The sequence below is a fragment of the Xiphias gladius genome, chromosome 8 (genome assembly GCF_016859285.1).
Source record: "Xiphias gladius isolate SHS-SW01 ecotype Sanya breed wild chromosome 8, ASM1685928v1, whole genome shotgun sequence".
NCBI classification, from domain to species: domain Eukaryota; kingdom Metazoa; phylum Chordata; class Actinopteri; order Istiophoriformes; family Xiphiidae; genus Xiphias; species Xiphias gladius.
The window spans coordinates 5,962,044-5,989,620 of record NC_053407.1 but is presented as its reverse complement, the minus strand read 5'-3'; the positions used below and the strand labels follow the sequence as shown (position 1 = coordinate 5,989,620).

Here is a 27,577-nt window from a genome sequence, read left to right as displayed (position 1 = left end):
CACAACTTGTAGTATTCGTAACTATAGTATAAAAAGTATAAAACAAGTGGCAACTTTATTTATATTTATATCTTTGCCAGGACATGCTACATACCTGTCAGCAGTTATTAAAGGGGATTACCAAAGTCTGATAAAAGCTGATAGGTTACTTTCATCTTCATGGTCAAAATGTGAGCAACAGTTGTAATGAATCTGGTGAGTCCTTCTCCTGGCTTTGCAATGTGGCTAATGACGTGACATGAGAGGTTTCTGTCTTGTCAGGTTTTAGGGCTCCAGGGGGAAGCGGAAGGTCTTGTTTCCAGTCCTGCAGCGCATCTCCACGCCATCCAACCTCAGAGGAAAAGGTCCTTCTTCATGGTCATCAACCACACGCTTAATAATCAATAGTAAATAATCAGACCCAAAGACCAGTGATCAGTTGGTAAATTCTGTGCAAGTCACCCAGTCAAAATGTATCATATGATCCTAGTTGAAAGTATTGGCACCCCTGAATTATAACAACAGAATTTAGAATGTCTTCAGAAATAAATGCAAGTGAACCAATAATAATATAATCAAAATATTTCAATAAAATGTCCAAGGTTACTGAACAAAAGAAAATGAAAAACAAAACTTGCATAATAGTGAAATAATACACAAACAAAATGTACACGAGACACAATTACTGGCACCCTTCACTAATATTTAGTTGCCGAACCTTTGGCAACAATGACAGCCTCTGAATGTTTCCTGTATTCATCTAGAGGCTTTTTGCACATGTCTGCTGGTAGTCTCGGCTACTCTTCCATATGTATTCAAGCTCTTTTGAGTTTGCAGGAGTCTTTTTTTTTTTTTTTTTTTTTTTTTTTTTGCTTTGCAGTGGCAGATTTCAGCTCTCTCCCAAAGGTTTTCAATGGGTTTTAGGTCAGGACTCATTTGTGGCCAGTTTAAAGCAGTCCATATTTTCCTTTTCAACCATTCTTTTGAGCTGCTGGATGTGTGCTTTGGGTTGTTGTCCTGCTGGAAGACTCAAACTCTTCACCTCAAAACTAGTTTTCTGACCCAAGGTAACACATTTTGCTCTTGAATGCCTTGGTAATCATCTGATTTCATCATTCCTTTGATACATTCAATGCCCCCAGTACCAGAGGCAGCAAAACAGCCCCACAGCATGATAGAACCTCCATCATGTTTTACTGTAGGTAGGGTCTTCTGTTCCTTATGGGTTTCATTTCATCGCCAATAAACAAACTGAAGCACTGCATTATCAAAGAGCTCTACTTTGGTTTCATCTGTAAATAGAATATTATGCTAGGAAGACTGTGGCTAATCTATGAAAGTTTTTGCAAATACTAGTCTTGTCTTTTTGTGCCCTTCTTATATAGTGGTGTCATCCTTAGCCTTCGTCCCTTGGAGCCCTACTTGGTTTAGTTGAAACCACCACTCCAGATTGCTCCAGGGCAGCCTGAAGCTCTTTAGATGTCTTGTGTGCTGTTTTTTCCACAGTCCACATCAACCTTCAGACTTCTCATTGAGTTTCCTCTTAGCGCCACATCCTGGAAGCATCTAAACATTTTTTATGATTGTGAAACTTTAACATTACGAACTATTGAAAAAGGGATTTCAAGATCTTTGGCGATTGCCTTGTGGCCTTTGGAATTGTTCTGTTTTTTGATAATAGAATTTCTGGTGCTCTAAGACAGCTCTCTTGTTTTCGCTATAGTGAAAGAAACTGGAAACAATCAGCCCATTTTTATGCTGTAAAAACCATCATTCATTGGTTGATTCAGGTCATGTGAACACTGAAAATTAAGCACAGGTGTGTCTTATTTGTTCCTTATTTTGTTTGAGGTTCTAATTTAAATTCATCACAAAGGTACCAATAATTGTGTCAAGTATATATTTTATGTCTGTATTTTTTTATTTCACTACATGGAAGCTTTTTTTGTTGTTAAGTAAACTGAGGCATTTTATTAAAACATTTTGATTACACAAATTGGTTAATTGGCTCATACTTGTTGATATATAGGCCAGCCAGTCAATCGGGCTGGCTCTACACAGAAATGGGCACCTTAAAATGGACTGTATTAGAGAAGGAACCGTGACATTTAAAAAGAAGGATGAACACACAATGACATCAGTGTTGAGAGTTAGGACTGACAGAAACAAGATGTCTTAGTACCTGCATCTCCTGAATGCATTCCCTCATCTGTGATGTCAGGTCTCCAACACACCAAGCCAGACTCACATGGAAAGATGGATCCTAGAGGTACATAAGAGGGAATATTATTAGCTTAAGACATGAATGTGCACTCTGACCTATCTTATATTAAAAATAGAATGAAAGGGTTGCTACAACATAAAACAACATCTCATTCACTAATTGAGACCCTGTAGTTTCACTGTATTTACCCAGGTATAAACACTTCCAATAACAGAAAAAGTGTAATTTATGCACGGTGACACAAAAATATTTTTAGCTTAAGGGCTAACAAGACAGAATCCATTTGTTAGTGACCTTGTAGAAAGTGTCTAGTCGAAACTCTGTCATTGTTCTGTCCACAACTTGGACAAGGTCCAACAACTGAGCATGCCCAGTACACACTTCCATTCCCAAGAATGTCCTGCAGGGGACAGACAGACAGACAGAGAGAAATACATACAGGCCATCAGACCGCTCAGAAAATTAAAACAGAAACATTAGGAAAGCAAACACATAAAAATAGGTTGAAAGTGCACAACTTTTTAGCGATAGTAACAAGGGAATTGTCTGTCCCACAATGAGAATTTTTTGTCTACAGGTCCTTTGTAGGTGAGAAAGTCATATATTTTGACTATGAGAAAGAGAGACAATTAAGAACTTTGACTTCACCTCGTCCTCTCAGCGTTACAATAGACCCTTAGCTTCCCTGCTGAGCACACAAACCTGGCAACAAAAAACAGAGGCTTTTTTTTAGCTAGAATGAAAATTTCACTATATTCAACTTTAGATGTAATCTGTTTTTACTATTCCACCTGCTCTAGTGCAACTGATCATCTAGGCTGCTGCTACAGCAAATGGGATTTTAATCACCTTGCCTTGTTAGGTAAGAGTTGCATTCTCTTCATGGATTAATACTGTAACTCTAAATGTTTAAATTTTCATTGTCTTGTTGTCTAGTCTTGTTTTTCATTTTTTTCCCCCTCTCTCATGTATTGCTGGCGTGTGTTTTTCTGTTTTATTATTTATGCAAATAAATTACTTGTGTAAAAAAAAACACTGGTGTAAAGAAGAAATTGTTTTTTTCATTAAAATGAAACAAGATAGTCTTTTTCCTTTCCCACCATCCCATTTTAAATTGACAAATTAGCGTGTGTATATGGGCCATGAGTAGATAAAAGAACCTTTTGCAGTGTGCTATGTCTGCCCTTAAGCTTTGTGTAAAGGGCTGGATCCAGTGGTGTCTCAGCACCACTGTCTGAGACAGGCTGAGGTGGAACTCCTCCTGTGGGGTCATAACCACACCATGGACCCTGGCAGCTGAAAGCAGCTCCTCCAACAACTCCCTGAACTCCTCCTCGGGATGGTCTGATGTGGTGAGGAGACAAGAGAGAAAAACTCCCTCAGCGTTACAATAGACATGTACATAAGAATCCAGATGTGAGGAATCAGGATGCAACTTTGGTTCATTATCAATCATCAACAGTGCTGTGTATGAGTCTTACATGGCAAATAAACATAGGTGGCCCAGTTTCCTTTCTCATGTTTGAAAGAGCGGATACGTCCACCATGAAGAGAGCTGTCTTCAGTCTGTGGGTCCACTTCATCTGGGAACATGGCCAGCAGGCAACTAGGGAGAGGCAGCCTGCAAGAAACACAGCCAATGTCATTCTATATGGCTTCAGTTTCATTTAAAAACTCACATCTAAGACTGCAATTAATAAACCTACATCAATTTTTTTTTTTTTTTAAATCTTGGGCCATTGCTGGAAATTAATCGTTGATTACATTAAAAAGTTACTGGGAAATCTATCAAACAGTTTTCTTAAGTAATCTTGGTTATATGTTAAAATTTGAGAAACATATAGCAGTAGTAACTAAGGTTGCAAAAGCAAATATACATACATTAAGACTCATCTGAGAGTGTTTACCATTTCAACCATATTTTTTTGCATTCAAGTTGAGCAACTTCATGGTATCAAGCAGCTAATACAATAAACATACCTATAATAATCAACCTCGTAAAATGATATATTATCACATAATCAAATTTTTTTTGTGGGAAGATAAGATCTTATCATTGCTGTAAAAAAAACCTCCTTGAGGTGCAGCTATGTTGAATTGTTCAACAACCTTTCAGGAAAATTTCCTGTGGACAGATAGCTTTCTAAGGACATGAGGTCAGTATTTGAAAGTTTCTAAAGGACCAGACATGTGGTCATGGGTGATGAGTTGTATTTTATTACGATTCATTTTGCATTTGTTAATCTATTTTTTGTATTTTCTTAATTTTTTTTTGTACTGTATACGTATTTTTATTGAAGCCCATTTGGCAAAAGCTTTGCATATTAGCTTTAACGTGCTTTAGACATGTCAGTTATGAGTGAAGATGCTCTTCATTTCACTATGGACTGTATCTGCCATCATACCATCCCACTCAACCTAAAAAAATCCACAAAACATCCCTAGTTACACACACCTAGTTTTAGTAACCTCTTCTTCAGTTTTGGGTTTCTTCCTCACTGGGGAGCCATCGTTACCATCGTCCTCCTCTTGAAACTTTGAAGAGCAGCTTTTGTTTAGATCAATCGCCGCTTCGCTGTCGTCCTCCGAGCTGCTGCTGTAGCCAACCAACATCCTACAGTATGTGATATGTCAGGACATATCAAACATTCATTATACATGTACATTATCTAAAAGACTAAGAGGAAGTAACATGTTTTCATGGCTTCAAGAGGTATTTCCAGCGGCTTCAAACAATCATCCGGTGTATGGTCCGCACTGCCCTGCATTTCCGATGTAAACAACCTGTTGTGATGATAATATATGTCCCAGTGAAACAGCCACTACCGCTAATCAGTTCCCCTATCAGAGCCTCGCTACAATATGTGTACAGTGCATTAGTGAGGAACTTGAGCATAGTTTTTTAAGTACTGTTATCTGCGCATCTTTAAATATTTCTTTATTATTCAAACATCTATTTATGTCATGACAACAACGAAGTGAGGGGTTCAGCTAAAACTGGAAGATGCCATTTTTTTAAATCACTTAATCAATACGAATCATTAACAGCCATTAACACTTTACTCCACGACACCAGGAATTGATGTGGTGAACAAGACAACCTTTGACTGAGTAATACCATCGCACAGAATGCTCCGTGTGTATGTATGTTTGTGTGAGAGAGTGAGTGAGAGAGTGAGTGAGCGAGTGAGTGTGTGTGTGCGTGCGTGCGTGTGCGTGTGTGTGTGTGTGTGTTGTGAGCATGCCAATTAACTCTTGGATTATTCATGTTCCCGTGCGCGGGCAGGGGCTCAGAAGCTAGCTGATAGCTAGCTAGCAATTTAGAACAAAATGCATATTTTTTCACCAGCCGAGAGGGTGCTTTAGGAGTCAAATAAATTTATACGTTAAACGATAGATTCTATAGTGAGATTTTGCAACTCGCCGGAGATTTTTGGGTCCTTTTAATGACCCGCAAATCCCGTTTTTTCCGGCCCCTGGAGCCACCGCGTTAGAACAAGAGAGCACCCGAGCTCCGTTTTCGGATGTAAGAGGGGGATCTAACGTTATTTGTGGGAGTAACTAACCTACAATAGACTGGTATTTTATCGGGAATACTCAGCAGGCTGGACTGGACGCACCAGGTATGTAAATGCAAACGTTCTCATCGCTGTTTACATGCAACATTCGTCAACAAACGTGTCGCTGCCGTAGCTGCTACTTGGCTATTATTTTCCCGTGGTTAGCCCACTAATGTTAACACTAGCTCTCTCCTGCGCCTCTGTGGCTGCGTTAGCAAGTGGCTAGGCTAGCTATCTAACCTATCCTGATTACAGTGATCTTTGCCTGGAGATGAAAAACGTTATGATGCGCAGACGCTGCCTTCCACTTTTTTTAACCGCGAATCGTTGAGCATTTGGATTTCTGCATAGACAGGGGTGGAACCACATGACAAATAGTATAAAGATTTAAATTAACGATTAAACGTTAACCATCGTTGTCCAAGTGTATATGTTAATGAGTGTTCAGTTGTGTGTTTCTGTGTTCAAGTATGTTCCACAGCTAAAACTAGCCCGTTGTGTCTAAATACATTTTATTCAATTGGGATGTTTTAAGCAATGTCAACATAAGCTAAAAATCATCGTAAGAATACTCAGATTCTTCACATCCTTGTGTACATAACTCCATAAAAAATACGACTGATTAAAAACGTCGCTTGGGGTTTACCATCTTCGAGAGTTGTTCATTAAGGAGGAATGAAAAAACTGCTATGATATTTTGTTTGGGAGGGTGTCTGCATAGTCTGAAACCCAGCTCTTGTAAACCTAATATTGCAACATGTCCTACAATATTACTCATCCACATTTTTAATGGCTCTGTTTCAGCCGAATTTACAGACTAGTCACAAGTTGCACAGACTGGCTGCTAAAGCTGATGTAGCAAGATTTCAAAGGCATACTTGAATTTTCAAAGCAAATTTTTTTAAGCATTTTGCTACACAGGTATTCTTTTTCAGCCAGGGTGTACTGTTTGTTGGATCAGCGGATGATGGAAATGCAACATAATGCTGGAGTCTGTAGCTTAAACCCACAGACACTTGTTATTGAGTAACCTCTTTCTGCACATTGATATTTTGACTCACCTTGATTCTCTTTTTAATCCAGATAACACCTTAAGGCCAAGAATAAAGTGACAGTATGGGGTTTTTGTAGATCTCTCCACATAAGTCTGCTCCCCACACAGCGACAGCTCCTCTACACATCACTGTTCCTGTCCTGTCATCAGATCCTCCGTCACGGCCCCTTCACGACGCACCCTTTCTAGTTCTTCAGTGCCACTTGCTAAGATGGAGTGAGTTTTGTCTTGTTTTCTTAACACACTCTGAGTAGTTTAGCCCATTGTTTAAATATGTGCCCATCTCCCTTTTTCACTGCAGTTGGGCCACACCAGCTGCCAAACTGAATCCCTACACCCGAGCCCGCATGACTGAGGCCTGGCAGCAGCATGCTGTTGCTCCACCTCCAGTCGTCCACACCATTCCTCCAGTAACTGAGAGTGCATTGGGCTGTGCCGTGTATGGTATCGTACTGCAGCCAGATGCTACGTCTCTACAGCAGCAACAGCAGCAGCAACAGACCCAGCATGGGCAGCACAGCCAGCAACACAGCGGGGGTCAGCAGCATGCAGGTGGGCAACACAGTCAGCAGCAGCACACTACCCAGACCCAACAGACCTCCGTACAGGTGGGGACAGAGGGAGGACACAAGTGTGGGGCCTGTGGACATGATATCTCCCACCTTGCTAACCCACATGAGCACCAGTGCATGGTGAGTCAGGACAGGTCATTCCAGTGCACCCAGTGCATGAAGATTTTCCACCAGGCAACAGACTTGCTAGAACACCAGTGTGTTCAGGTGGAGCAAAAGCCATTTGTGTGTGGGGTGTGTAAAATGGGATTCTCCCTACTCACTTCTCTAGCCCAGCACCACACATCACATAACAGCACCAACCCAATGAAGTGTTCAATATGTGAGAAGACCTACCGACCCGGTTCTTCTGGCAATGCCACACCAAACTCAAACAACCCCCAGCAACCTAGCAGTGATGGGGCATCAGCCAGCAGCAGTTCATCCATTCTCCCTTTTCCCTCAGCCCGAGACCGGCCGTACAAATGCTCTGTTTGCCAGAAGGGCTTCAAACACCTGTCAGAACTCACACGGCATGAGAGGGTGCACACAGGAGAGAAGCCCTTCAAATGTGACACGTGTGACAAGGCCTTCAGCCAGTCCTCACATCTACAGCACCATCAGCGAACACACAGCAATGAGCGCCCATTCAAGTGCGCTGTTTGTGAAAAGAGTTTTAAGCACCGTTCCCACCTCGTGCGCCACATGTATGTGCACTCTGGTGAGCACTTGTTCAAATGCAACTTATGTGAGCTGCATTTCAAAGAGTCATCGGAGCTCCTTCACCACCCCTGCCACCCACAGGGTTCCCGCCCATTTCGCTGTGCCACATGTGGAAAGGGTTTCAAGCGGCCGTCCGACCTTCGCCAACATGAGCGCACACATTCTGAGGAGCGTCCCTTCCACTGTGAGGAGTGTCAGATGAGCTTTAAACAGCAGTACGCACTTGTGCGCCACAGACGCACACACAAAGACCCTACTGACCGGCCGTTCAAATGCAATCTGTGCGACAAGGGTTTTATGCAGCCCTCTCACCTCCTCTACCACCAGCACGTCCACGGCATGGACAACCTGTTCAAGTGCACCTCATGCCAGAAGGAGTTCAGCCAGTCAGGAGAGCTGCTCAGACACAAATGTGGTGAGTCATCCAACACCTCACCAGACAAGCCGTATAAGTGTGATGTTTGTGGCAAGGGCTACAAGAAGAGTTCCACGTTACAGCGTCATCAAAACTCTCACTGCCAAGAAAAGCCCCTCAAGTGCTCGCTCTGTGACCGCCGCTTCCTGTCCTCTTCGGAATTCGTCCAGCATCGCTGCGACCCATCGCGGGAAAAGCCACTGAAGTGTCCAGACTGTGAGAAACGTTTCAAATACTCATCTGACCTGAACCGACACCGGCGCGTACATACAGGGGAAAAACCGTACAAATGTGGCCACTGCAACAAGGGCTTCAAACAGCGCGAGCATCTGACCAAACACCAGAGCACACACTCTAGAGAGGGCCAGTTCAAGTGTGTTTGGTGTGGCGAGCGTTTCAGTGACTTGGGCTCTTTGCAGGATCACACGGTGCAGCACACAGCCGATGGAGGGGGTTACCCTGTGCCCCAGTGCATATAAATCTCTGGAGACTTTTTCCCCTAAACGGACAGTTCCCTAAACTCTGTGTCCTTTTGTGTATACCATGTAGGCTATTTATTCAGCCTAACATTCATTACATTTTCAGGACAGCCTAGGCTATTACTATTGCATTCATTTCCACCAGTGCAACATCAGGTCCTTGTTGCTCTACTAACCTGTCCCAACCCACTCATTCCTTGAAATCCCGAGGAGCACTTTTTCTCTCCGTTCCTGAACCCCTTCCCTCCTTCTTTATTCAAACCCACACTCAGACAGTTGATACCAGTGAAGAGGCCACAACCAATTAACTCCCATCAGTCATACTTACTGCCAGCCAAGTGCAACTTCTGCTGACAGAATCAGGTGCCATAATGCAGGTTTCTCTAGAAAATACTTCAGTCCTCCTTAATTTCCTCCCCTTAGAGAGGAAAAAAAAAGTCTTGTCATCGTCTTGCCAATATCAGACAACCATTATTTTTTTTATTTTTTTTTGTGTGTGTGTGTGCGTGAGTTTTTCAAATAGTTTGGCAGTAAGTATGTTGTAAAGAGTATCGAATTAATCAATAGAGTTGAGTCTCCACCTAAACTGATCAGGCCAGAAACTGTTGTGATTGCTAGAGTATCCACTGGAAGGGGATCATTCCTTTTGTTTTTTTCTTTCACCATATCTCCCTCTCTTTCTCCAATAAGTCCTCTTCCCCTCCATCAGTTTTCTTCTTGTCTTTTGCTCCCTGTCCCTGACTGGAAAGATTGACTAACCCCTTAGACACACGTACACTCACATTCGTTTTCCTTTGGTCAGGTGAAGGATGACTAAGATTCTTTTGGTTTTCATTTTCCCTACAGTGAAACAGAAACAGTGTATCAAACAGGGACTTTGGTCCCAACCTAACACCCTGCTTCCTCATCACTGGGTTTTAGAATTTTTACATTTCTTAATTCTGAAATAGCCAGTAATGTCTTCAACATATGTGAAGGGAAAAAGTATGGGGGTAGTTTGGGGATCTTTTGTCCTATAGTGAAATAATTCTGATGATGAAATGTATTTCAGTGTATATGTAGGCCATGATTTTTATGGCCGTTCCTGCTTCTACCAGAACACCAGTATAAAGCAGCACCTGATCCCAGTCGTGTATAGACTAACCAACCAGCAGAAATGAACTATCAATAAAACCCCTAATGTTTGATTCCAATCTCACCCTCGGTTATAGACATATATAGAAATATATATTTCACACTAATATACTCGTCATATTCCTGCAGAAGTCAGTGCTGTTAGACTAATGTGTACTGAAAATGTCCACATTTGAACATTACACTTCCTCTCTCAGCCTGTACATACTATGGATGTGTGAGTGTACTTAGCCAGATTGTCTTTCTTAAAAAATATATTGAAGAACTGTTTTTGTATTCTTGATACTTTTTACCATGTGAAATGTTTTGACAAATGCTCTTTTGTTGTTTTTGTAGTCCATTTAGTGATTGTATTGGCATGTTGCAGGGAATCTCAAAGAGCACCCTTCGTGTGTGTGAGTCTGAGTGTGTGAATGTAAATGGTATTCTGTCAAACAGGGAAATTCAGACTGAAGAGAATTGTATTAGAAATGTTTCAACAGACCTGCGCCTTTTTTTTTTTGTTTTTTTAATTTACTAACCTTACTGGTCTCTCTGAGAGCTGTTTTTTGCAGGATGAATCTGCACCTTGTGTTGAATATTTTCCATGTTTTGAAAGAAATATTAATACTGTTTCTTCTCATTCATGTTGCATTGAGCTCGACGTTGTGTCTGTCAGGTTGGGTTTATACCAGAGTGAATGATGCCTTCCTCTTCTTTGAATGCTATGAGATTGTTATGAAGCTTGGAACACCAGTTGGTTTACATGTTGGCTGTGATCGCCACTGTTCCTTTTTCTGTCCATCTGGGGAGCTGTTCCCTCCTCTCTCACCTTCCTGTCTTTTACTGTTGATTCATGGTTTGAGTGCAGTATTGAAAAGTATTTAATACAAACGGAGGAGGCCGAGGAGATAGAAGTGACATTTTTCAAATTCTTGTTTTAATTTTTCTTTGTTAGCCTTACGGTGGGGCCACAATGCCCCTCTGCCACCTCCTCCTCCTCTTTTGCTTTCTGTCTCACTCCTTCGTCATTATCATCATGCGAGGTCAAAATGGTTGGTCCCATCAGCCATCACATTTTTACTTTTACTTTCTGAAATCTGGCATTATGACTGTGAGAACAACTTAGACTTAAAGTTAAAAAGTACTGTATGTTTTTCATGGTTTCACATCTGTTTATATATTTTTTTATTAATATTCTTTGAATTGATATGAATATCTATATCCTTGGAGGGAGAGACCAGGGCCTTGGGGTAGGTTCGGTATAAAGATGGCTGTATTTTTATTATTTTTTTTAACACATTTGCCAGAGTTGCATTCAGCTTTCACAATGTATAGTAGTATCTAAGGCCAAATCATAGAAGAAAACAGTCTGTACACAAAGATTTCTGTGGTGGTGTAAAACGTGAATAAGTACTACAAAAAATATTTGCCAAGAACTACAAGTACTCAAGGACTTTGACTTGTTAATTGGTGCTGGCACATCATCAGATGTGCATAATAAATATAGACACTCCAGAAGTACCTCACAAACTGTTTAGTGCTGACAGTAGACTATAATAACCATGTAAAATAATACAACAAGTGTACCTTCAAAGCCAAAGAATTATTCCAGCCCAGCAGCACTAGTATAGTAGTTAGTATTAGTGATGGAGACTGTCTGGTAGTGTATTTGTCCTGTGTGTTATAGATTATACTTACAGTAATGGTAACGGACCAATCTGAGAATGCAGTGAGGAATACTGCAAAGTGAAAGGGAGCGCTGCACTTGAAAAATGTCACATCTCAATCAGTTCTCGGTTAAAAATCAATCACATATCCAGCAAGCAGTCGGGGAAAGGAGAGGAAGCTCTCCTGTATAAGCACAAATTAAATAAATCTCCCCGTCTGCATTGGTTTCAATCGAAAAAGTGAGTTTAGGCACCAGTTTACCCACCGGCCATCCTTCTCTTCTTTTCAGTTCCAGTAAGTGAACCCATCAGACCCTGGTATCTCTTGCTCTCTGCATGCTTGCTGTGTTAGTTCCTGTGTTCTGTCCCTGGGAACTGGTGCCCCACCCCACCCCATCACAGCACTGTTCCCTCCTATAGCTTTTTCAAATTGTACTGTAGTTTATGTGAATGATGTTGGAAAAAAAAAAACCTTTAAAATGAAAAAAAACTCTGTGGCGACGTACAGTACATGTACATTCATGCTAGGATTATCTGTATGTATGTAGCATTCAATTACACACAGCACTAACAAATAAAACTTTTTTCATTTATAAACTTAAATGGCTTGTGGGATTTTTCAAGCTGGAATTCAGCTCTCTAAGAAATTGCAATGTTATTTCTCATATAACAGAGCTTTGTTTTTAACATTTGTTGGTCTTTTTGACTTGTAAAATGTTTCTTTTCTCCTCTTGGTGTAATTCAGCAAATACAATGTAATTTAAAAGCTTTTAACGTTTACTCTAATGTGTTACTCTAATGGTAGTATTGACATGGCAAGATAAAAGAATTTACCAATGTTGACAGTGTCCTGAATAAAAACTTAGCTCTGGTTCACGGCAATGCAATGAATATCTGCAGTGAATGTGCATAATGAAAAACATGCAGTTCTAACAGTTGTTTCTACCATTTGATATTATTCCAGATTCTACATTAATTGCAATTTGCCCTTATTTACCAGGACATGAATTTAATGACTGCTGCATAAGAAATGTTTTTTGCCTGGTGTTGTTAGAAATGTGACCAACCAGCAATTGCCCCATAGTCCTGCCCAGCATGTCTAGACAAAAGTTATTTTCATGAATGTTTACTTGTACAATAATTTTTTTCCACCTTTAAAAGGGTTATAAAATGCTATAAAACAGTGAAACAATGTCCATAGCAATGTCCTTTAAATCCAAAGGGCAGTGTCTTTAAAATGTTTGTTTTGTTTAACCAACAGTCCATAAGCCGAAGGTATTCCGTTTAACAGTAGCCTAATTTAACAGCAAATCAGCAAATCCCTTACATTTGAAAGGTTAGACCAGAAAGTGTTTGGCATTTTTGTTTAGTCACTGATCAACCTGTTACAGTTGTCAATTTTCTGTCAGTTGGCCAATCCTTTCAACACTATGCAAATAGTGTCAGAAACGTATTTCTCTCATTTAAACTTTATTATTTGTAATTTATTTATTCTATTTAAACTTTAATGCTGAACATTTGATCCCCATGTGGACAAGAAGTATTCAAGTGCAATGTCATCAGGTCCATCTTAATGACGCCTGAACAATTTCTGCATAAGATCATGTTATACGGTTGAAAGCCTTGGGAAAAGGTAGTAAGAGGACCTTGAGTTGGGATTATTTTTGTCAAAAAACAATTTCTCTCAGTTTTTAGGTGGCTGACTCTGCCAGAGCAGAAGCAACATACCATATCAATAAGGTTTTGGGGAAATTTGTTATCACGTAAGGATAAAAAGGTTTTTACCTCTGAGAGAGAAAAAAGCCCTGAGACTTCCAAGTTTTGCAACTCTATCACATCCTTATCAGTAGAGGGCGCTGTCTCCCGGCTGCTCAGTCGAACATCACGTTCCTCATTTTCACCCCGGCATCAAGCGGCTTTCACATCCGGGCGGCTCTCTCGCTCCCCTTCAATCGCAATCCGCTTCCCTTCCCTGCGCTCTCGCCCGGGGAGGTCCGTGGCTACAGAAGAAATCCTCGAATTCCGGGCCCCTTCGTCGGCGTCTGGTACCGGCCCCCCTGAGGCGCTGCTTTCCCTCACAGCCGGTCGCACATGACGCGAGCTCCGCCGATGGTGGTGCACGGCGCCGAGGGCTCCCCGTCGGTGCGACATCTACGCGCTGAAGTAGCATCGTTGGCTAACGTTAGCTAACAACATCGATCCCTCTGCTACTCCACCCCTCTCTCCCTCCGGTCGAACCCCGCCACCGATCCGTCACATCAACAATTGATTGATTGCACAGGACCGCCGAGGCCATTTCCCCCTCCCCGACCGTCCAGCGCCTAGAGCAGGAAGCCCAGCCTTTTCTGCTCAGATTTAGGGCCCGCAAAGAGAGTAGCCTCGGAGTTTCAACCCGTGATAGTTAGATCACCAACCCCCTTTCCTCCTCCTCCTGTGGCCTTTTTAGGGGTCCGTTTCTTCTCTACCTCAATACCCGAATGCCTCCCCGTCCCTGTGTGTAACCTCAGCTGCACTATCACCCCGACTCTGATCAGCCCCCTCCGTGCTCCACGGACACCGGCTCTGCTGCTTCTGACAATCCGAACGAGGAGCGCTGCTCTGCGTGCACTGACTGCGGCGAACCCCGGTGGACATATCCGATTCTCTCCATCCCCGTCTCCCTTTTTGCTCATTCTGGCTGCAGGGGGAAGCTAGCTGGCCGGCCTGCTCCACTTCACACCCAAACAGTTACGGATCTACCCCTACAGTCCACTCCAACTCGTCCGCGATCCCCACCGCAGCAGATCTCCGTGACACACGCCCCGCAGCGCCCGAGCCACGGCTCTCGCCATGCCGGGTCCGGTCGCCGGTAGCAAGTCCCGTGTGTACGCAGACGTCAACACGCTGAAAAGCCGGGAGTACTGGGACTACGAGGCCCACGTACCCAACTGGAAGTGAGGATATTTCTGTTTACTGCGGGTTACTCTAATTACATGCATGTGATTCATGAACACAGCAGATAGCTGGTCTCTGTGTGCAAGTGTGTTTTTATGGAAGAGGGAAGAAAGTGTGTCAGATGGGTGTCTAATTATTATACATAAAGCTATGAGGGTGTGATGACACTATGATAGTACAGTCTCTCAGTCCCCCACCCCAAATCCCTGCTGTTCTGCACTGTCTGTGACTTTCGTACCCTTTACTTCCATCTCTGTCCCCATCCTCACCCCAGCTGTTGGCTTGAATAACCTCTTGCCTCGAAATCAGAACCAGAAATCACTTCATTCCCCAAGGCAGAGCTTAATGTTAGTAAGAAGAACACTTAGCAGCAGCTCATACACTGGCTGCTTAATCACAGACTGATGCTGTAAATATTTTTCTCTCTTTCTCACGCAATCACACATGCTCTGCTATGTGTCTCTGTCTGTCCCTATAGCAACCAGGAGGACTACCAGCTGGTTCGTAAGCTGGGCAGAGGAAAGTACAGCGAAGTGTTTGAGGCCATCAACATCACCAACAATGAGAAGGTGGTTGTCAAGATCTTGAAGGTGAGCAGTTGGATCTCCCGAAGTAAAATGCTGAATGTGTGGTACTGCTTTGTCCACTTGAAATGGAGTAGAGGGGGATGTGTGATATTTTTGTTTATTTAATATAAAGAATAAGAGTCCTCAATTGTTTAACTGACACTGAGTCTGGATGAAAGAGTCTGTCTCCAAACTTTCAACTTCTAAGTAGAGATGGAGGTTTTAGTCGAATAATTGTTTAAGCAAAAATGCCAAACATTCCCTAGTTTTGGCTTCTTAATAGTGAAGGTTTCCTACTTTTACTTTGTCTTGTATGATATTTAACTGATTTAGAATTGAAAAAATTAGTACATAAATCGATCATTCAATTGGTATAAAAGAAATTGTCAACAATTTTGGTAACTGAATAATTATTTCAGTCATTTTGTAAGAAAAAATGCCAAATGTCTCAGAAGTTCTAGCTTCTCAATTTTGATTTATCCCCCTTTTCTTTGTCTTATTTGATAGTAAAAAATAATATCTTTGGTCTTTTGTTGAGACATGCAATTTGAAGATGTCAGGGAATTGTGATGGCTGTTTTTCAGTATTCTGACATTATTTTTATCATCAATTAATCTGCCAATTATAATTTCAATTAATTGATTAGTCGTTTGGATCATAAAGCATCAGAAAACAGTGAAATATTTCCATCACAATTTCATAAAGCTCAATGTGATGTCATTAGATATCTCCTTCTGTCCAACCTACAGTCTAAAATATAAAAATATAAAAAATAACTACAACACAAGACAAGGAAAAGGAGCAATTTCTCATTATTGAGAACCTAGAACCATCACATTTTTGACATTTCTGCTTGAAAAGTGACCTGGAGAATTAATGAAGCATCAGAAGAATGGTTGCTGATTCATTTTCAGTAGATTGACTAGTTGTTGCAGCTCTAGATTCATCTATAATGTTCGTTACAGCCCAACTTTTAAGGCAGCAAGCAAACAGCTGCTGTTCGAATCCCTGTGGAAGAATAAAAAAGTTGACGCTAGCTGCCCAATTTCTATTTATTCATTGCTGTATTTCTACATGAATTATTTTTGTATTTCTACATTTTTATTTTTTAATCGATTTTTTTTTAAATATTAAATTATTATTATTTTTAAATTCATTTATTACTGTGGCTGTATGCTAATGAGGAGGGTAGTACTAGCCACGCTCTAAAGCTGGATTGTAACAGGACTGTGATTGATCCGCACTTATTTTTGCCTTGCTAGTGGTGTACAAGGTGAGTTGACTGGTTATAGCTAGCTGCAAGATATTTAGGTTCTGCTTAGTATTATATATTGATTTATTTCAGTATGTATTTTTAGATATGTTTATTGATCATTTATTGTCCTCCAAAATGAACAGACGGTAAAGCTTTCCATCCACTCGAGAACACATGTTATACATAATCATAAATGTTTTTAATAATCCTTGTTGAATTATGCAGAGGAATCAATCAATTAAACACAATTAGTCAATTGTTGTTCTGCCACAGTCTGAAGCAGTGGTTAAAATACCCTCTAACTAAATATAGGCCTCCTCATGACTTCCTGCTGCACCAGAATCTGTTCAGCTTTGACAAAAGAGATTGTAACCTCTTAATTAAAACATAATATGGATATTGTTTAAAGCCGGTGTTGCAGGTGACACATGAGAATAATCTGCTAGTCATTTAAATGTAAACATCAACCTCCTGGCTGCAATAAATGTTTTTGTAGTGGGATTGAAAGACTGATGCTGAAGAATGCAAAGCAGCAGGGCAAGCAGAATCAGCAAGTTGGAGATAAGGAGTCAGAAATAGCACACGGGCAACTTCTCTGCTTTTAGATCTTGATGTGATTTTTTTTTTTTCCTTTTTTTTTTTTTTTCCTCTTTCTCTCTCTCTCCTTCCTTGAGTTAGACCTTAAGAACTGTCTGTTAAATCTCTGTCTTTGTCTTGCTTGGTTGCCCTGTTGAATCAGCCGGTCAAGAAGAAGAAGATCAAGCGAGAGATCAAAATCTTGGAGAACCTGCGAGGAGGGACCAACATTATCCGACTGGTGGACACAGTCAAAGACCCAGTGGTAGGCTCTCTAAGGGCTCCTCGGGCCTTTATAAATCAATGAAATAAATGTAGAGTGTGGGATTGACACACACCAAAAGTCAAAAGTACTTGTAGAAAGTGCTACATTAGATCACACTTTCATTTCAACCGATTAAGTAGTCAAACATACAGTAGCTGGGCGCTATTATGAGACTTAAGTAGCCTTTTTTATGTTTGGTGCTCTGATTTCCTTGAAGGATGAACAAGTGGACACAGGATGACAGTATTTCAAATAACTGATTGCTCAGTGTTTGCTTTAATTGCTCCTTCAAGGGGGTTACAATTGGGGATGCATCGACGATATACAGTAAGTACACATCACTTCTTAAAGGTGCCTTGTTGAGTTCATGTGTAAACAAATACATTTATGTTTACATTTAGTATCTCATACCAGTACTTACTGTGTATATCCCTGAGGTCTAACAAATGCGTTGAATATATTTCCTTCCTGATAAAACATTAGCAAGATTTTTAAAGGATTCCGATTTCTCTATCGTTTGCTAGCAGTCGTCTTCCCTGTCGTTTGTTGGCACATTACTGCGTTTCTTGTTGCATTACCACCTTTGGCTGTGGATCAGGCTAAAACCTGCTCACGAAAAACATTGCTCTATAGTGCTATTAGTGCTCAAAAACTCCACAAGGTACCGGCAACTATAAGCGGAAGCTGTTTACTATTTTTACTATAGTGTCACAGCGACAAAATAGAACAGAACAGAAGACATGGCTCAATTTTAAAACTGCATTTATACCCGCCCCGCTTAAAGGACAGGTTCACAATTTTTCTAGCCTGTCTTGAATCTTAAGTCAAGTGCCCATATGAATATTGAAGCAGGTTTTTCATCCTGTAATCATTCCTCTTGTTCTTACCAGCCATTAAACAATACCCTCCTAATGCACTTTCAATGAACGTGATGGGGGACAAAATCTATACTTATAGTTTTGTGTAATAACAAATTTAAAACTCTAAAGCTAATATGAGGCTTAGCGAGAACAAATCAGTGAATCCAAGAAGAAAACATTATTGTTTTACAGTTTCGATGCGGTTACGTTCTACAGCACAAATAAACACACCCACACCTCTGCCCACCCTTGCTGGAAGGTGCCACATTGCCAATTTGAATGCAGCAGAAGCGCACGTTTCTTCCTGTCCATGGTGGCCTTTCTGCTTTGCGTGTGTGTGTGTGTGTCGCCGTCAAACCTAGCTTACTGTTACACACTCAGCCTAAAGGTTGCAGCCAGGAAACAAAGTGAAGACAGCAAAATAAGAAGAAAATACAGGCAGAGGGCGCAGTCTCGGCAGATAAATACACTGCCACACACTTCTAGTGGGCCATAAGTGATAATTGAGAGGGATTACTTTTGTATGAGTCTATACATTGAAATTTATATTTACAGAGTGAGGACTGTCTATTTTGCTCCTCATCGCTTACATACAGCACATTTGAATGACCAGTATGAACAGGAGGAGGGGTTACATCAAGCAAAACCTGTTTCAGTTTTCATACTGGCACCTAAATGTTGCTTGAAAAATAGTGAACCTGTCATTCAATAAGGTCAATATTGGTGCAGAAACCAATCAGATGTACTAGATTGGTGTGTCCCTAATAGTCACTGTGTGTGTTCTTCTATAAAAAATATATTTCTCTGCATTCAGCCGAGGTTAAAACATAGAAGAATCCTATATTTTGTTCCAGAAAAGCATTTTAGAGTTGATTATGAGAAAATCAATCCAACTACAAGATTCTTGACTGTATTTTTTTTTTTTTTTTCATTTAATTTCCTCTTACCAGTCCCAAAAAATTACTCTTCTTGCAGCATGTGATGAAATAGCTACCTTATGGATAGTAAAGTGAAAGTAAGCAATTGCCAATAGTGTAATGAACTTAAAACAATCATGGATTTCAGGAGTGATCACAGATGAAATGATGATGCAAATGATGTAATCATTTTTAGGAGGCACCGATTGTTGATTATGGACTGGATGTGATGATTACTTCTATTGTGGAGGGTGAAAGCTGTTGGGACGCAGGAGAAAGAAACATTGTAATTCCAATTTTTCCGATTTCGTTAGTATACAGGGTTGGGGCTCCCACTGGTCCTAGAATTTCTGGAATATCTGAATTTCCAGTGTAATCCAAGAAGTAAAGTCAGAGAATTTGAGAATTGTGGGAATATCAGTATCAATAAAAATATTTTATATACAAGCCACTTATTTCTTTATTCCTATATATATTTTCTATATTCTCAGTCGTAAGACTGTTGGAAACCAGTCAGACTTGCCCTATTTACATCTTTTCTGAGCAGGAAAACATTAACAAACCAGGAAGGAAAAATATTTTTAGACCTTGGAAGCACACTGACTTAGCTTGGAGGTCTTTCCGTGTAGCAGTGGGAACCTGCAGGGTCCTTTTTGTTTGGGATGAAGTTTCGAGTAAACAACAGTGTTTATAATGATCACAGTTTTTGGGCGGCTTGGTGTGATTCAGATGGTTTTACTGTATTTTGAGTTTGGGTCCAGTTCACTTACAGCAAATTAATGGTTAAGATCACATAGTGGGGTTGTCAAATCTGTGATTAACCAGGTGACTGAATCAATAATCAGTAATTTTCATTATGTCAATGATTTTCTGTGATTTTTTTTTTTCACTTTCTGACACGTCCCTCTCTGTCTTTCTGTGGTGGCTGTGCAGTCCAGGACTCCGGCGCTTGTCTTTGAATGCATCAATAACACAGACTTCAAGGTACAATCATCACCTTTCTTTTACGTGCTTCTCTGGGTCTCCTGGTAGGTCTTTGAGGCCGCATTGAGGGCCCTCTGCTTTCTCTACAGCCACTTGCCTCTTTGTCATGTTATAGTGATGTTTTTATCAGTAAGGGCCAATAATGGTGCAGGGGCAGCAGCTAATTTTCACCTTTAGGGTTCAGATCCTCACCCTGATTTGTGTTTCCCTCCAGGAGTTGTACCAGAAGTTGACAGATTACGATATCCGTTTCTATATGTATGAACTACTGAAGGTGAGAAATTGTGCATTATTGTGTAATGTACACAGTAGGTCAATGTTTTCAGGAATTCAAAAGACTGTGTACACTTACTTGTGTCTTTGTCTGCTCTGACATTGCGCGCGCGTGTGTGTGTGTCAGGCTCTGGAGTACTGTCACAGTATGGGAATCATGCACCGTGATGTCAAACCCCACAATGTGATGATCGACCACCAGTTGAGAAAGGTAGGTGGTGCCCTATATAGTCTATTTTTTTTCTTAACACGCCCACACACACTCTGAATATTATATCTCAACCTGCTATTTCAGCCCTTCTGTTTCTCTCTCTCTATTTATTTTCTCTCTGGCTATCTCCATCCTTTCATCCATCTCCTTCATTCCCCCTTTTGAAATGGAGCAAAATGTTTGCTGCTCTCTGTCAGTGAATGCTACAGCACATGCTCATACTCAGTCTGTACCAGGTTCATGAAAGCTTTTGTTGTCTGGACATCTTATAAAGAAAAGCAAAAACCGAGCATGAGCAGTGAAGGCCAAACAGACAAAGTAAAGAGCGCCACCTGCAAAAACTCAGGGTACATCCCAGTTTCCCTATTTTATCCTTCCTAATCAGGCTGGGACAAATAACAGGGCCATCTCTGGTTCAACCAACACCGTAGCACTCCCAAGTTTTAGATTTTATTTATTTTCGATTCACCATCTAGTTAAATAGTGGATTTGTGTTAACCGTACTACAGTTAAAAGATGGCAGCAACAAAAGAAAAGAATTTTCATCATTCATCAGAAAGACTTTTTTTTTTTTTTTTTTAACATGCTTTGACATTTCTCCTTTTAACCTGTATCATGAATAATATCGTAGTTAGGAAGAGCAGGAGAGTCTGTTGTCTTTCAGCAGTGGATGATTATAATCATCCAGTGGATTCATTTCCACCTACTCAAATGTGAGGCTGAAAGTCCTTGTTTGTCAGGGACAGGTACAAATAATATTCTCATGTGAAATTACATCAGTGGTGCAAGTAACTAAGTACATTTACTCAAGTACTGTACTTAAGTACATTTTTTTAGGCAGTTGTACTTTACTTGAGTATTTGCATTTTCTGCTATTTCATACATTTAAGAGAGAAATATTGTACTTTTTCCTCCACTATCTTTATTTGACAGATTTAGTTACTAGTTATTTTGCAGTTTCTGATTAATAATACAAAATATAATCGTGAATGAATTATGATGTATAATTAGACATTAAGATAAGGTAAGATACTATTGATTCCCACAGGGAATTTCAGAAGCTACCTAGCAGTAATTCAGTGGTTAAAATTAGCCCCACTTTTACAAAAAAAACTCAGTAATGTAATGAACATTATTCTGAAATGGGCTATTCTGCATAATGAGTACTTTCACTGGCTCATGTGCATTCAGTGTCTGAGCAGTAAAGTGTTTATAGTACAGAATAAGTAAATACATTTTTAATGCATTTGGGGATGTTTGTCAGACAGCCCATTTTAAGAATTTTAAGAAATACAAATTCCAAGTCATTAGTAGACTACAGTGATAGCTGACAGTTAATCCAGCTGTGCTGACATCATCAGAAACTGGCGTCACGTTCAATGACGCCTGAAAGGACAGGGCTCATTTAACTAAGAAACTGTTTTCTTGATTCCTCTTTCCTTGCATCTTTTCCTTGCATCTCTCTCACAGTCTTCAGTGGGAGGGACTGTGGTACGAGGAAAAGACTCAAGTGAGGGAAATGTGGATGCAACTAAGGGAATCAAGATGCACCGATAGTTAAAGTCAAGGAAAAAGACATGGCACAAGTGATTCTTGGACAGTGCAGTGTAGTGCAGAAAAACACAAATCATCAAAAATAAAAAAAAACCTAAAACCTTTTTAAAAAGTGTATAAAATGGATTTTTGCTTTATCTGTTGCTGTTTTAATGCTATACTATCTGTTACTCAACACAATATTAATTTGAAAATAGACTTCTAACCTTGTCCAGCAGGGGGCAGCAGGCTAACATAAGTGTGAATTAACCCTACAGAATACTGCAGATACACATACTATCACAGGATGCTATGCTAAAACCAAAGTGATGTTAGGTCACAGCTGTTGTTGTTTAGTTACTCTTTCTTAATATTCTGTTGTAAAAGTGTGAAGGGAAGCTGAAGGAGGAGATACTATGTGTTTTCACAGCTACGCCTTATAGACTGGGGTTTGGCGGAGTTTTACCACCCATCCCAGGAGTATAATGTCAGAGTGGCCTCACGATACTTCAAAGGCCCCGAACTCCTGGTGGACTACCAGGTAACACACACATAAAAACCACCTTTAAACACCTACTGATTTTATACCAGAATCATACTTTATAAACACCCTTTATAGGTACTTTACTTTCTGTATTGCTTTCACATTTGCACACAAGAAAAACACGTATACAAAAAAAACGTACATTTCTGCAGTCACACATTCATGAGAAAATGCTCTAATCACACGTGGATAATTGATGTCTGTGTTCTCATCATCGGCAGTGCTGTTTGATGATTTTGTGTTTCAGATGTATGATTACAGTCTAGACATGTGGAGCTTGGGCTGTATGTTGGCCAGTATGATCTTTCAGAAAGAGCCCTTCTTCCACGGACAGGACAACTATGACCAGGTACCTTCGACACACGTCAAGATCCTACACACCAGGGACAACAGCTGCATTTTTTTTTTAAATCAAATGAGACAGATAAGAAGGGACAGTTTTTGCTTATTTCATTCACACAAGCACATACTGAAAAACACTAAAGAAAATATGGAAGTCTGGTTTGTTTTACCACACACTCAGGGGTGTGTGTGGCATCATGTCTCAGTTAAACACAGGATGTCTTAAACATGCAATGGAGACAACCTGGATTTGTGTCCTGGACCTTTATCAGATCTTTATCTGTAGTGTCTCACTCTCCAGTAATAATGATGATAAAAGGAAGAGGGTGCATTTGTTGCAGCACAAACAAAACTAAAGCTTTAAGAGTTTTAAATTCTGAGCTTGAGAATCAGTTCAAACTCCAATCAAATTTCTCCTCTTCCTATAAAGGGAGAAGGTAAACAATGAAAGAGATGTATTCATAAATCAAAGTGCTACAGAGAGTTTGAGTCTGCATCTGTTGTGTTTTCTAGTTGGTGCGAATTGCCAAGGTCCTGGGGACAGACGAGCTGTTTGGCTACCTGCGTAAATACCACATTGAACTGGACCCGCGTTTCAAAGACCTGCTGGGACAGTAAGTGCACTCTGACTCTGCCTCTAGGATTCACATCACACCAGTTATTGTAACGTATAGAAGCGGCTCTAGAGCTGCTTGAGGAACCTGAAAAATCTCCCAGGTTTCTCCTGCATTACCTTAAAGCCACAGTGGTAACTGAAGCAAACACTCATGCATATGTCCTCTTCTGGCTACATACTTTACTCTTTCACTGAAAAAAAATTTGCCACTGCAAAAAGCGCAAAAAGGGACGATGCTGGTCCCTTTTTTATTTTGAGTGTATCCCAAGTGTTCTTGCTTGCAGAACACAGTGAAACACAAGATAGAACCTAGAACCAAAGAATTACACATTTCTATAAGTTCTATAAGAAACATGTTATCCTGCCTGCCATTATGAAATGTACTGGGTTGAAACTGTAGTACAGTGGTAGTTACAAACATGAGTTCACCTTTTCCACTGCAGCTTCTAGTTGTAGCTCCTCATACATAATCTTCTGAGGGGAAATTTGGAGGTAAATGTTTTTGACACCAGTTTGAGCCATATAGTCACAGACTCTTTAGGGTTTACACACTGTATCCTGAATGCATTTTCCTCTTAAAACAAAGCTTTCTGCTTTGTTTCCATCCATGGTTAAGTCAGTTAGCATTTTTTTTTTCTTCTCTGCCCTTCTCTGACATGTTGTTACCTTGTTGCATTACTACCACTGTCAATGAGTGGAATAGTGTGAAACCACAGCATTGTGCATCATATTCACACACATGCATTTGCACATACATGTGGGTACTGATGGTTGACCAGTAGAGCACAAAATATACAAAAAAAAACAGTGACCCGCTCATCAAAACATTGCTCCATAGTGCCACTAGTGGTCAAAAACTCCAAAGGGTAACTTTTAAGTACTACTCCCAGTGAGGTGTTGGAATAAACTTATTTACTTAAGTATGTTTTAAAATTGTTTTTCTCGACCGACCCTATGACCTCTCCACTGAAGAGATTGTTTTGTGCTAATTGTACAGAAACACTGGGGTCACAATAAAAGTAAATACTGTATTGCCATAACAAAGTATAACAACAAAACAGAGTACAGAAGTGAACAGAATCTCCTTACAGTGATCAGTAATGTATTGTCATTACTGCAACACTATCATCTATAGCAGATCTGGTAGTGTCAAACTATCACTGTGTATTGTGTATCCCTACAGACAGAGCAGGAAGCGTTGGGAACAGTTTGTGCAAACGGAGAACCAGCACTTGGTGAGTCCTGAAGCTCTGGACCTGCTGGACAAGCTGCTACGCTACGACCACCAACAGAGACTGACCGCCACAGAGGCCATGGAGCACCCCTACTTCTGTAAGCGTAACACACACTACCACACACAGGAACACAGTGAGACATGGTGAAGGTTTTGTGGCAGTTAAAAACAATACTAGTGTTCATATCAGTGTCGTCATAAATGTGAACACAAAGGAAATGTGCTCCTGGTGTAAATATTAAACTCCAAGTAGCATTATCTAAAGTTTGTAAGAAATTCTTATATGTTGTTCCTCATTCTCCTGCAGACCCAGTAGTAAAGGAGCAATCTCTGTCAAACTCTGACAACAACATGGTTTCCAGTGGCAACACTACAGCGCGATGAAACAAAGGTAACAGTTTGAACATTATTACTCACTGATCACTGTGTATTTTGAAGATTTTTTTGATTGAGAGTTTTTTGAGATTCAGAAGTTCTGTATAATTTACATTATAAAAGCCACTGCATGTAGAATTTCACAATATAAAAATTTAGCCCACATCGATCTGACTTGTGGACCCTTAATGAATGTGCTGAAAGCAACACAGACTGCACCTTTTTTCACTGTGATTCGGTTTTTTCATTAAACAAACCAGCTAGCGACCCTACTAGACTATCGCTCTTTTTTTAATCCTCTTCAGTCTAAAAAAGTTAAACAAAGTCTACCATTAATGCCACCTTATTGTCCTTCGGCAAGAAGATACATGTCATTTAGTACCAGTCATAGACACATTAATGTACACTGCACAGGGACAGGATTTTGTCTTAGCAAAGGGTCTGAACACTTGCATTAAAGTCATATTTCGGTTTTTCCTTTTTAATTAAATTTGCAAAAATTTCTGTAATTCTGTTATTGGTTTGTCATTATGGGGTATTGTGTAGATTGATGTGGGGGAAAAATGAATTTAAACAATTTTAGCATAGGGCTGCAAAATAACAAAATGTGAAACAGAGTGAGTACTTTGAATGCACTGTACAGATGGGTGACAAATTGAAAGAAAACCAAGCAGAGATCCATCAGACCCTGTGTGCAAACATCTGCATTTGTAATTGTATGTTTCCATACAAATTTTTCAGCTTTTTCCTGTCACTCATTTATACTTGTGACTGATTGGTCATTAGAGGACAACATGTTTACTATTACTGCCTTCACAACATGTTTACTATTACTGCTTTCACAACATGTTTACTATTACTGCTTTCACAGTGTGGTAGACTGGGAAAATTAAACACATCTAAGACTAGAAATCGGGGTGAAAAGTATGTTACATGTCACGATTTCTGCTGTAATGCCCCTTCTTTTCTTTCCTCCCACTAACACTCTTTCTTGTGTTCTCACTTTTCACAGAGGTGGAAGAAGAAGGATGTTTGTTACCTCAACTTTGTACCCGGTTGTGACAGTAACTTTGACAAGTGTACAGTGACAATGGATCAAAGAAACTCTGACCAGTTACACACTCACAGATATGTGCATACAACTACACACATACACCCACATACATCAGTGCAAGCACACCTCTATACGCACACATGCAGTCACATATACATACACCCTCCTCCTCTGTATCAGTCTGTGATTGGCTTGTCCTGGTTCCCTGTCCAGTAGGATGACCAATGAGCTTGAAGCTGCTCCCCCATCGTCCCCTCAAATGCTCGTGGTCCTCCCAGCTCAGTCTCATGTAGGTCAACAAGGACAAACTACTTTTAAAGACAATTCAGTCTCTCCTCCTCTCTCTCCCTCCATCTCTCCTTTATATCATCCCCTCCTTGTTTGCATCAGCATGGAGAATGATCGGGAGTGTGAGCCTGTACAAGTCCCTCACCTCCAACCTGTTCCTCCATCTGTCTGTCTGCCCCCCCCCCCATCATGTCCCCCGACAGACAGACAGACGTCTCACTATTCCAGTTCTGAAAGTGGCATGGTGGACTCTCTCTAGATAGATTGATGATGATGATGATGATGATAATAATATTAATGAAAAATAAATGATTTTTATTTAGATGAACTTTGCCTGTGACTGGAGTGAATGTATTGCATGTTAGTTTTGTCATCGTAAAGTGTCAGATGTCACTTTACAAGTCCTTATGTGCTTAAAGGACTCATATTTATATAATGCCACAAACTTTGACATTAGATAATTATAGGCATTAGCAGTTTAACAAGGGAGAAGATTAGAATGTAGTTATTATCATTTTCATTATCATAGGAATAACTTACATGGTTACAGCAGTACGGGTTTTTGAAAGGTGAATATTTGTTTGTGCGCAACATAGATTTTTATATAAGGGTGGAAAGAACTATGAAATGGCCTTTATGTCAACATGGGCCACTAAAACCCCACAAAGAAGATTATTTTTATTAAATTATTGAAAGCTAAGCCGCTGTCAAGGGCAGCTCCAGGCCAGCCTCCAAATAACTGCTTAGATACATCCGAAGCAGTGCAATTACAGGTGTTGTCGTTAGAGCTACACAAGACATCAGTAATGGTGTATATGTCTGCCAATAAGTAATAAGAAATTGCAGTATGGAAGTTATTTTTGATATTATTTAGAAACACTGTTGCAATTTGATAGATTGTTCACCAGAGTATTGACAAGTTGAAAAAAAACAAATTCTAAACTCCTTATTAAAATATTTGTTTATAAAATTTAACATCTTT

General features: G+C 40.3%; 3 protein-coding genes across 5 annotated transcripts; 2 read left to right on the top strand and 1 right to left on the bottom strand.

Moving 5' to 3' along the window:
• Positions 1–36: 36 nt before the first annotated feature.
• On the bottom strand, positions 37–4,996 carry usb1 (U6 snRNA biogenesis 1). 2 transcript variants are annotated; one of them, XM_040132067.1, is made up of 7 exons: positions 4,659–4,996; positions 3,685–3,824; positions 3,364–3,547; positions 2,852–2,905; positions 2,498–2,603; positions 2,162–2,242; positions 37–372 (listed from the first exon to the last, which is right to left on the bottom strand). In XM_040132067.1, the coding sequence occupies exons 1-7, from the start codon at positions 4,814–4,816 to the stop codon at positions 265–267; spliced, it is 831 nt and encodes a 276-aa protein (XP_039988001.1). In that variant the 5' UTR covers positions 4,817–4,996; the 3' UTR covers positions 37–264. The 2 variants fall into 2 exon arrangements, with proteins under 2 accessions (XP_039988001.1, XP_039988002.1); XM_040132068.1 differs by lacking the exon at positions 2,852–2,905.
• A 502-nt stretch (positions 4,997–5,498) lies between these two features.
• Positions 5,499–12,330, top strand: znf319b (zinc finger protein 319b). 2 transcript variants are annotated; one of them, XM_040134249.1, is made up of 3 exons: positions 5,499–5,826; positions 6,968–7,033; positions 7,119–12,330. In XM_040134249.1, exons 2-3 carry the CDS (start codon positions 7,029–7,031, stop codon positions 8,983–8,985), a joined length of 1,872 nt encoding a protein of 623 aa, XP_039990183.1. In that variant the 5' UTR covers positions 5,499–5,826; positions 6,968–7,028; the 3' UTR covers positions 8,986–12,330. The 2 variants fall into 2 exon arrangements, with proteins under 2 accessions (XP_039990183.1, XP_039990182.1); XM_040134248.1 differs by having other exon boundaries at positions 6,847–7,033.
• Positions 12,331–13,693: 1,363 nt separating this feature from the next.
• Positions 13,694–26,879, top strand: csnk2a2b (casein kinase 2, alpha prime polypeptide b). The gene is made up of 12 exons (XM_040133364.1): positions 13,694–14,701; positions 15,181–15,292; positions 17,263–17,364; positions 20,075–20,125; positions 20,340–20,399; positions 20,526–20,609; positions 22,573–22,683; positions 22,934–23,035; positions 23,542–23,642; positions 24,828–24,976; positions 25,186–25,269; positions 26,266–26,879. The coding sequence occupies exons 1-11, from the start codon at positions 14,598–14,600 to the stop codon at positions 25,260–25,262; spliced, it is 1,053 nt and encodes a 350-aa protein (XP_039989298.1). The 5' UTR covers positions 13,694–14,597; the 3' UTR covers positions 25,263–25,269; positions 26,266–26,879.
• Positions 26,880–27,577: the final 698 nt, after the last annotated feature.